At 61.5% G+C, this 10695-nt stretch overlaps 1 protein-coding gene across 1 annotated transcript; it reads right to left on the bottom strand.

Annotated features, from left to right (window-relative positions):
* Positions 1–832: 832 nt before the first annotated feature.
* GJC2 (gap junction protein gamma 2) lies at positions 833–10432 on the bottom strand. Its single transcript, XM_065874946.1, has 2 exons — positions 10334–10432; positions 833–3150 (listed from the first exon to the last, which is right to left on the bottom strand). The coding sequence occupies exon 2, from the start codon at positions 3130–3132 to the stop codon at positions 1843–1845; it is 1290 nt and encodes a 429-aa protein (XP_065731018.1). The 5' UTR covers positions 3133–3150; positions 10334–10432; the 3' UTR covers positions 833–1842.
* Between the last annotated feature and the right edge of the window lie 263 nt (positions 10433–10695).

Raw genomic sequence — 10695 nt, 5'->3', positions numbered from 1 at the left:
AGGCGAGTGGTGAGTCCCTGCTCTGGATCTGGATTGGCTTTCCTTCTGAGGCTCTGCTTCCAGCATTGACATCTGGGACTTCATGGGGGTGGGGCTTACCTGGGGGCAAGGCTCACCTTGGGGTGGGGTCACCTGGAACCAGGGATCAGCCAGTCAGACCCCACAAAGGAAAGGGACTCAGCCTGCATTTGGCATCTGACCAGAGAGGCAGGCTGGGTTGGGGTTCACCCAGGCTTGGGGCTTGGCCCTGGGACCCCAGAGAGGATTTGCAATCTGGGAGTAGCTCTCAGGGCCTGCCTTGGGCCTGAGGGAGGCTGGTAGACAGCAGGATCACTGAAGTCTAGACCAAAGTGGCTCCTTGACGGCAGCAGCTGTTTCCCCAACTGTGCTCACCTTTGCTCCCCACCAAAAGCTACCACTGCGGGCTTTGGCCAGCATCTGGATAATGCCGGGGCCTGAGACAGGACTGCCTCTCTGTCCTTTGAGCTACCACCTTGGGCTCTAAACATGCAGGCCCGGCTGTTCTTTGTTCTCATTCAGCCATATCCCTCTCCTCTGGGCAGAGCCTGTTGCCTGGCACAGAGAGGCACCAGAGTGTCTCCAAGGAGCTGCAGGGGCTCATCCTGGGCCTTGCTCCCCAGATGGTCCCTGCAAAGTGGTTTCCTCTCCCAGCCATCCTCGAGCTGAGCCATGTGTCCCCAGAGGCCAACGGTGGACACGTATACACACGCGTATATGTGTACTCACACATATGTACACACACCACACTCCCACATACATACACAAGCGCACACACACATTTATGCGGACATTCATACACATACACATGTGGTTGTAAACAAAAGTTAGTTTTATTTCACTCCCTTTGGAGGCTGTTTCTGAATTGGACAGGGGTCTGGAGGGAAGAGGCTGTGGTGGGAGCCTCAGAGCGCCTTCCCCTAACATGGGCAAAGCTATAGCCCCTCACCACCATCCTGTTGGTCTGAGTGGTAAGGGGGACCGATGTCTTTTCAGAACTTGAAGTATATCCCAGAGGAAGGGGCTACGCCAGGCCAGCACAGGAGCTGGAGAGGGCATGGTCCCATCCACCCTGGGGCCCATGTGGGGCCTGAGCCCCAGATCTGCCTGGGCAGGGAACAGGAAGCAGGGTGCAGGTCCACCTGGCACTCGAGGCAGCTCATGCTTGGGGCCTAGTGGGGGTGAGGCAGGAGGTGGTACAGACCAGGGCTGGGCGCAGGGGCCTCTGCCCACTGTGGTCTCTGTTTTCCCTTCTGTACAAGGAAGACCTGGCATTGCTTCCATCTCTGCAAGAACCAGAACCTGGGCTAGAAGAGTGTGGGTGCTAGGAAAAGAGCCCCATTTGCTGGGCAGGGAGTGAGGATAAGCACAGTACTCCCCAAGACCCAGGCCAAGCACTGCTGGGCAGTCACACATGGGCTACTGGTGGGAAAGCGGGGCAGGAGGGGGTGGAGCTCTCTCCTGGAGGGCAGCCTTGTCCTGAGGTGGCCAGCTGGGTGGCTCTGGGAGGGTGGAAATGCCCCAGCCACAGTCCCACCTACCCATCAGGGCTTATGGACCAGAGCTGGGGACCATTCGTGATTCCCAGGCCTACCTTCCCCACCCTATCCTGGATGGAGATGGGGCTCAGGCAGGGAGGGGCAGTGGTGCAGAGCAGGCTGGTGCCCTCCGCCCCCTCCCAAGGGGGAGAGCAGCCACCTGAGGGGGAGGAGGAGAGTAGGTTGTGCTCTGCCCCTTAGGCGGTGTCCAGACCCTAGACTTCCTCCAGAGCCCTCCACCTCGGCCCTGGTGAGGAGGGAGGAGGAACAGCAGCCAATGCGGGCCTCAGATCCACACGGTGGTCTTACCCTCCCTGCTGCTGCTCGCACTGCCCTTCTCAGAGCCCATCCTGGGTTTGGCCCCTGGCCGGCCCTGGCCCCCGGCAGTGCCCCCCGACGTGGCACTGCCCGACCCGGAGGCAGGGGCGCCGGCCCTCGGGGGCCCCCGGGCGGTTGCTGGAAGGCCAGGGCCTGGTGGGCTGTCGAGGTCCCCAAGTGACCGCCGGTCCTGCAGCGCCTGCAGCGCCAGGTTGGCCAGGTCCTGATCGTGGGTGCGTGCACGCTCAGCCGCGCGCACCACCAGGCTGTAGTCTGGCGGGCAGGCCAGGCCCGAAGGCGCGGCGGGGAGACCACAGGGCTGCTGGCGAGGCATGGGGCCAGGGGTGGTGGGCAGGGGGCAGCGGCTGCGCACAGCGTCTTGCGCGCTGCCCAGGCCCAGGTGCGCCATCTCACAGAGGTTGAGCACCAGGCAGAGGCAGCTGACCACGTACATGACCAGCAGGAAGACCGTCTTCTCGGTGGGTCTCGACACGAAGCAGTCGACCACGTGCGGGCAGGGCTGGCGGCTGCACGCGAAGAAGGGCCGCACCTCGAAACCATACAGCAGGTACTGGCCCACTAGGAAGGCCACCTCGAAGGCGGCCCGCGCCACCAACTGGGCAACGTACACACGCATTAGCCCCTCGCGCTGGATGCGCCGCCGCCCGTCATGCTGACCTGCCGGGCCTGGGACCCCAGTCGCCTTTGGGTCCCCTCCTGCGCCCTTGGCTGCACCCGCGTCCTCAGCCTCATCATCTTCGCCCAGGCCCTCAGCCGCCCCCGGATCCTCGTCCTCTTCACCCAGGCCCAGCATGGGCTCCTCTTCGCCTAGGTCTGCGGGCTCGGGCCAGCCCGGGTGGGGCGGTGGGGGCAACGGCAGGGGTGCACGGGGCGCGAGGCGGCCTTGGCGGCGGCGAGAGGCGCGGCGGCGCTCGTCCTGTGAGGCGCGGGCCAGGCGGTGCACAGCATAGCCCAGGTACATTACGGAGGGCGTGGAGATGACCACAATCTGGAAAACCCAGAAGCGCACGTGGGACAGGGGTGCAAAGGCGTCGTAGCAGACGTTGTCGCAGCCCGGCTGCCGCGTGTTGCACGTGAACTTGGTCTGCTCATCGGAGTAGATGGACTCACCGCCCACCGCCGTGAGCACGATGCGGAAGACCACCAGCACCGTGAGCCATACCTTGCCCACGAACGTGGAGTGGTTGTGGATCTCTTCCAGCAGCCGCGTCAGGAAGCTCCAGCTCATGTTGGTCATAGGGGCGGGGGATGGGACCTGCAGGCCATGAGCAGGAGCTCAACCTGGGGCGAGGGTAATGGGGGCAAGGGCTGGTGGGTTGGAAGGGTGTACAGTGGCACCTGGAGCCCCTCCAGGAGCGCCGCCCTCACCTAGGGTCCTGACCCTGCCGTAGGAGGGATCAGCAAGGGGCCGGGGCCTCTGCATCCAGAGGACAGATCCTACAAGGACAGACAAGGGGTCTCCTCCTCTGGCTGAGCACATAGTCTTGCTCCCCTCAAAACCCGACTCTAGGTCCCTGTGGCCTGGAGCAGGGCCAGCCCTCCTGCCCTCCCCCAGCTCTCTAGGAAAGCCCAGTGCCGTGCAAGCTGTGTCCCTTACCCAGCCTCTGGGGACCTCACCCCAGGCCCTGAGAGCCACAGGGAGTCCACTGGGTGAGCTGCCTTCCTAAGGCCAACCAGAAAATGGACCAGCCTCGCTCAGAGTCTGGGCCTCACCTCAGATGCCTGCTCCCACCTTGCAGCACCCAGGTTGCTGGATTCCTATTTCCAGCATGCCAGGGGCCCACCAAGGGCTGTGCCTGCAGCCTGCCTGGCCCCCCCAGCTCCTCAGCCACGCCAGTCCCCCATCAGCCCACAGTTCTCCAGGCCCCTAGACCCAGTGGCCCTTAGCCCCCAGCCTCCTAGTCTAGCCTTCTCATCACCCCCTAATCCCATCCATCCCCAGACCCAACGGCTCTGTCAGCCTCCAGCCCCTGTAGCCCCCAGCCCCATCAGTTCCAGATGCCCCAACAGTGGGCCCCCCTTCCTCCATATCCTGGACAGGGGCTCTGGTCCCCCTGTCTCCACAAAGGACCACTGCCGTGCTGTTTGTACCCCCCCAACCCCGCCACTGGTCCAGCTGTACCAGGGGCTGAGGCCTACCCTCCAGGCTGCTCCTCCCTCTTGTTCCAGCACTCCCATGTCCTCTGCACATCCTGGCTGGGGGGGTGAGGGGGTGAGCCCAGGTGTCTGTTCAGGGTGGCACCATGTGCAGCGAGGCCCACAGACACCGTAAGGCACACACACAACCACACTTGGGCACCTGTGACACTCGGAGAAAGCCATGTGGCCACTTACCACGTCCCAAACCAGTGCTCCTTCTAGATCAGCTACCCCTGAGTAAGCCTGTACCTAGAAGGGGCTCAGTGGGCAGGACCAGACACCCCTGTACCCCTGCACCTCTAGGGAGGGGGCTACAGCCTCCTAATGCCCACCCTCCCTCCTCCACACCAGTACCTGCTCCTGGGTAGTTTGGAGGCAGAAGACCCTTGAGTACCTGATGTTTTTGGCCCCCTCCTTCTGGAACAGGCCCGGGAGGCAGCGTGGGCAGGTGTGGAATGGAACAACAGGGGCATTCAGAGCTCCGGGCCCTCTTTATGGAGCTGGGGCCTCTCCTGGGGCAGGGGTGGGGGCAGGAAGAGGGGGCAGCCGGGGTTCCTGGGGAAGTGACCCTATTTCCTCACATCTGTGTGCAGCGCCCCCTCATAGCCACACACATGCAAACACTCACAAGTGCACATGCAAATACGTTCACTCAGACACGCATGTGCATACATATATATACACACACTCACATGTGCAATGCACTCATACACAGGCACGCACATTTACAGGTACACAAACTGGCACATGCCCAGCCCTTCAGGGCCATCTTTGATATACCTCTGCCTCAAGGACGAATGAGCACGAGGGTCTTGATGTCCTCAGCTGGCTGTGTTTCCTCAGCTCTAACTTCAGCTCTCCTTCAGGACCCGTCCCCAACCCTGACCTCGACAGTCCCACATCCCAGGAGGCTGAGGCCTATAGTCCCACCATGCAGGAACCCAGAAAAGGGATGGCAGAGCATCCCCCACTTTTCTCCCCTCCAAGATGGAGCCCAGTGGAGAAATGGGAGGGAGGGTGGGGGTGCCAGGGCAGTCCTGACCCCTTCTGTGTGGTATTTAACAACTGGCCCTCGGTGGAAAAGCCTTGGTGTAGTGTTTGCTGACTCCCGTGGTATAAATGCGCCCACCAGGCCCATGACCAGCTCGAGGAGACACTCACAGGGGCGGGGAGCGGGGGGTGAGGGCAGGGTTCTTGAGACCAGCTCAAGCATGGCACTGGGTGGACCCTGCCCTGGGGTGTGAAGGATGGCACTTTGCCCTGGGGGGCTGACCTGGGTGCAGTCAGAGCCCCCCCAGAGATAAGTCGTGTGGAGGAAAGAGGGTGCAGGCCCTGCAGGCTGTCAGCAGAAGGGGACAGCCTGGGCAGCAGGAAGGGTGAGCAAACCTCCTCTCTTCCTTCCCCCTGTGCCAGTGGGGGAGCTCAGGCACCCTCTGGGTGTGGAGCAGAGGCTCTGGCTCTTCAGACCCAAGGGCCCATGGCTGCGTGCTGTGTACATGTGTGTGCAGGGCCTGTGTCACACACGCAGTCACGGCGCGGTCATTCCATGGTCAGGGGGCTGACGTTGACCAGCTATGGCCCGGAGGAGCCCAGGCCCTCAGTGCCATGCGCAGGGGTCCCCCAAATCCAGACTTCTGGTGCCAGCTGCTGGATCGGCACATGGATGCCAGCAGGCACAGCAAACCCCAGAAGACCAGACCCAAAAATTTCCCTCCAAAGCGTCTTCCTCTCAGATGGGCTTATCCTGGACGGCTCTCCGCTCAGCACCCCCTCCGCTCCATCAGCAAAAACCCTGAACCGGACTCTGCCGGGTCCTGCCGCTCCCTGGGCCTGCCTCGCTTCTGCCAAGCACCTTAAGAAACCCATCGACCTGTGCTCCTGAGACTCCCCCCGACGTTGCAGTAAAATGCCAAGCGCACCTGGTCCCAACGCACCAGCACCCGCATTCTGCTCCCACACAGGCGGAAACCACCCCTGCTGGGGCTTCTGCTACGCCGCAGTCCCACGAGCGTCCACTCCCCGCCCACACTCCCGCTCCACCCCACCCCACGCTGAGCCCTGCCCCCTGGTCCTGTCTCTCCACCCGATTGCCTCTGAGGCCAGCCCACCACCCTGCTATTATAGATTGGTTTATAGATTGTTGCCCAAGGTAGAAAATGTATGAGACCCCACTGATACAAATGATACAATAACTAACTAAATGGGGGAGAAGGGAATTCTGAATAATTCATGTAGTCACTGTGACCTCAAGGAGGGTGCTCTTCCAGAGAGCACAGCAAGGAGGGAGGGAGGAGTACAACCTGACAGACATCACCTCAGGCAGGTGGCCGAGGTCCCCACCTGCAGGGAGGAGCCAAGGTGAGAGCACAGACCTTGCTGCCCCGGAGGCTTCTTCCCAAACCCTCACCCCAGGCGATCATGAGATACATTGACACAAGTTCCAGCAGGGGCTTTTACAAACTACCTGACCTTCAAAATGCCAAGGGCATCAGTAACTAGTGAAGTCTGAGGGAGTCACCCCCAAGAGGGACCAAGGAGACACGAGGCCAGTCACCCCTCCCCCTGGGGACCTTGGGACAGCAAAAGGACACATGGAAAAGTGAGGAATCTTTGGCTAATGGCAATGTATCAATATTGGTGCACCAGTTGTGACAAGTACATCACTGCGAACTGGGTTTGGGGGCAAATGAGAACTCTCCCTGGTCTCTTTATAGCTTCTCTGTAAATCACACGTGTTGTAAAATTAAAAACCTTATTTTAAATGGTTTCCTACTCCATCACTTCAAGTTCCCTCTCCCTGTCTTGTCCCATCTGGAACGTATTTCTCTATGTCTGCAGGCTTCAAGCACAGAGCTGCGAGTTTTGCTTGTGACCTGTCCTGGGGCTGTGGGGTGCAAGAAGGACCCCAACACAGAGATGGGGCAGTGGGAGGCAAAGGCCAGGCCCATGGCTGTCCAGTGCTGATGGGAGGCAGCCAGTGGGAGCTTGGCTCTGGGCTGGGCCAGCAGGAGAGGAGGGTGTGTGAGGGGGTGCTGGCCCCTCAGGGAACAAGGCCCTGGCATTTGCTGGGACCTTTGTCCCAGAGGGAATCTTGCTGGGACCTTTGTCCCAGAGGGAATCCTTTCCCCAGAGGGAATCTCACCCAAAGCTACATGTTAGAGCAAGTGCAGATGGGGGCCACTCAAGTGGGATCCAGGACGAGGTTTGGGGAGAAGGGGCCCAGGTGCCCCTGGGTGTCAAGGTCTGGGAGGGGGCAGGCCTGGGAGTGTTCACTAAAGGGTGTGGGGTCGGGGGAGGGAGGGGTGACTGGGCAGGGTGCAAGGCACACATGGGGGATCCCCATGAAGGGGGCTGGGGTCATCTTCACCAAGAGTTGCCCAAGGAGGCACCCTATTGGGAGGAGGGTGATAGGCAGGCACCATGGGCTCCAGTGGGCATCAGGATGACTTGTGCTGGGGTGAGCTGGGCCCTGCACACCTGGTTCTGGCACCAATGGAGTGGCTCCTGCAGAGGTGGGCAGCTGGGCTCTCCCCGCTTCAAGCCCCTTTCACCCCTGGGTCTGAACAAAGGTCCTGGGCTGGTGGGGGGGCGGGTGGTCAGAGGCTGAGAACCAGAGATGCCCAGTGCCTCCTCCTGTAGTAGTGAGGTCAGGGCCTGCCCAGCCATTTCCTTCCCATCCCTGGCCCAGCTTCCTCCCATGTGCCCCCTCTCATGGTGGGTGGACTTCCTTTGGCTGAGGTGGGGCTGCCTGGCTGCCCCACCCCCACCCCCCCAGAGTGGAGTGCTCAGCTCACCAAGAGGACTGGTGGAACCCTTCCCTGGGAACCTGGGCATCTCAGATAACCTCTTTCCCTTCCTGAGGACTCAAGATTCCTGCACGCACCTGGCACTGGGTGGTCCCTCCTCTACATATGAGTACCTACAAGTAGCCCAAGGTGGACTCAGCCCTGGGAGACTTGAGGCCTTAGATCAGGGACCAGGGGCTGCTCCTGAAATCCACCCACCTCCCAGGCTAAGGTCTCCCTCCTGCTGCTTGCCCACCCACCCACTGAAGTGCCCTGTGGGGGAGAGTTCTTACTCAGAGAGCGGGGCTGCAGCACTTGCCTTGCTCAGTCCCCAGTGCCGTATGCCTGAAGAAATCTGATTTCTCTCCACCTCCACTAGCCCCCAGGCCTCCCTCACAGCCTGGCCTTAGGATGCCCACGAGGTCTCTCCCTTATCAATTTGCTAGTGGTTCTGTGGGTTGTCTTCCATGTCCCTCCCTCCCTGTGCCCCTGTCCCGGATGCCCCAGTTGTGTCCTGCCTGAACCCCCTGGCCACTGAGAGGTGTGCACCCGCCCCCAACCCAGGTGCCCAAAACCCAGACCCCAGGCCTGGGGACCCTCTGCCACATCCATCCGCCCCCAGCAACTCCAGTGCACACCACAGCCTCCCACAGTGTAGACACCAGCTAGTGGCGAAGTTCCCTTCCCAGTCCCCTACCCCCATCTCCCCTCCTGCAGGCACCCCAAGGTGGGGACACAGGCCCCACTGGGTTGGGTCCCAGGGAGCCTAGGGCTCTCAGCACAAAACCCATATCCTCAGAGGTCCTCAGGAACTTCCTGACCTGCTCCTGTCCACCTCAGAGCTGACCATGTCTGGACTCCCTCTAACAACTGCATACCCACACACTTATACACGCACTTGCACGCCCACAGACTTCATCCTCACGCTCAAGCACACACACGCACTGCTTTCTGCCTTCTACCGCTCCAATGGCCTTCCTCTGGGAAGCTCCCTCCACAGCCAGAAGAGTGAGGTGTCTCTACTGCATGCTCAGTGCCCCCAATCACACCAACGCTCAGCAAATGCCAGTGGGATGATTCAATGTCTGAGGCAATGGAGCCCTGCCTGGAAGCTCTGGGGAGGGTTGGTGTAAACCTGAGGTGGGAGGGCCCTCCTCCCTCCCAGGGCCTCTGGAGGTGCAGGTGGCTGGGCTGGTAACCACGTCCCATGGTGACCTTAGGACATGGCACTCTGGGTCTGTGGAGGAACGAGGGGGCCCCCTCTCTGCTCTGCTCCAGCCTGGAACCTGGGAAGTGAGGGGCCTCCTGCAGGAGTGGAGGGTGTGGTGGGGACAGGCCTAGGGAGTGAGTCATGGTGGCGCAGCCTGTACCGCTCCTGCAGCCAGGCCAGGAACTGCTGCTACAGGGTGGCCTGGGCCGTAGAACCCTGGGCTTTGGCAGGGGGAGGTGTCAGGAGGAGCAAGGGTGTGAGGCTGAACCAGGACCCCTGCCCAAGCTCGGTGCCCCCTCAAGGACCTCCCCAGGCATTGCTGGCCAAGGGCAGGACACTGTGCCCCTCGGACTCCATGGGGTGCCCACATTTTCAACCCCTCCTTCAACCCTCCACCCTGATGCGGCCCAAAACGCCGCATTAAAGCCACTGCAGGCTCTGCCCCCTCGGTGTGTGGCAGTGCCACTCTCTCTGCCCTGCATACCCCCTTCCTGCCCTGAACACCTGTTGTGTCCACCTGCTCCTCCAACAGCCGAGCATACCACAGGACCAGCTGCTGCCCCTTGTCGGGACCCCAGCCCAGTCCCGCTCCCCATTCATGTCCAGCCACCCTGCACGCAATCCGCATCCAGACAACTCACATCTGTGGCACAATGGGTGCTGCTCCTGGAGAACAGGAGTCTGTTCTGCTCTGCTAACCTCCAGGACCCAGATCTGAGGACGCAAGACCTAGCAGGTGGCCACAAGGGTTTAGGAGGTGCCCGTGGCCACATAAAGGCTAAACCAAGAGCAGTGTGGACAGCAGGCAGGTGTACCAACTACAGCTTGCCTGCCCATGTGGAAGAGTTGGGGCTCCCCAACCTCCCCCCAGGGCTGAAGAGCCCAAGGCATCAGCCTCTGGATACACTGCAGCTGCCTAGCTGGCAGGGGCTGGCCAGTCCCACATGGCCTGAGGGGTCCCAGCTGCTCGGAGGCCCACCACCTTCCCCCCTTGCTCATCAGCTGGCCTGAGCAGCTTCTGGGGGAGGGGGAGGGGCAGACTTCTGCCTCTACCTCCTCCTACCCTTGAGTCTTACTGCAGCTGAATCACCACCCAAACTGATGGCCCTGTGAGGGCAGTGGGCCTGAGATGGACAGACCCCCAGAATGGAGGGCCACCCAACCAGGCTCAGCACCCGTTATCTCCTGGGGTTGGCTGTTCCAAGAGAGTTGAGTCCAGGCCCCTGAGACCCTGGGCCCAGAGTAAACAGGGTGCTGTCAGCCCCAAAGGGCACCCCAAACCTGGTCCCCTGGTGGTACCCTACCTTTTCCAGGCCAGGAAACAAGTCCTTCTGAGCCCTTCCACCTGCTGGCCGGCTGGACACCAGCCCTCCTGAGGGTGTGCACCCGGCTAAGTCCAGGGCCCGACCCGACCCAGGGCCACCTCTCACCACCAAGCACAATGTGGGGGGAGGGCCTTCAAGGGCTCCATTGTTCCCCCTGAGGCTCGGGGCCTGAATCCCTGATTGTCCCTGGGGCTGGATGGGTCCCAGAGAGGGAACCAGTCTCTCCCAGGCTGTACAGTAGGTCAGGAGGCAGCCCAGCCCCATTTCACTTGCCCCCAGGCCTAGGGGCTGCCCAGCGCCCCTCTGCCCACCGTCCAGTGTCCAGGCCCAGCTCTCGCCTG

This window comes from Phocoena phocoena, chromosome 3, assembly GCF_963924675.1.
Source record: "Phocoena phocoena chromosome 3, mPhoPho1.1, whole genome shotgun sequence".
NCBI classification, from domain to species: domain Eukaryota; kingdom Metazoa; phylum Chordata; class Mammalia; order Artiodactyla; family Phocoenidae; genus Phocoena; species Phocoena phocoena.
Note: the sequence above shows the minus strand (reverse complement) of the source record. Positions and strands in the feature narration are given on the sequence as shown.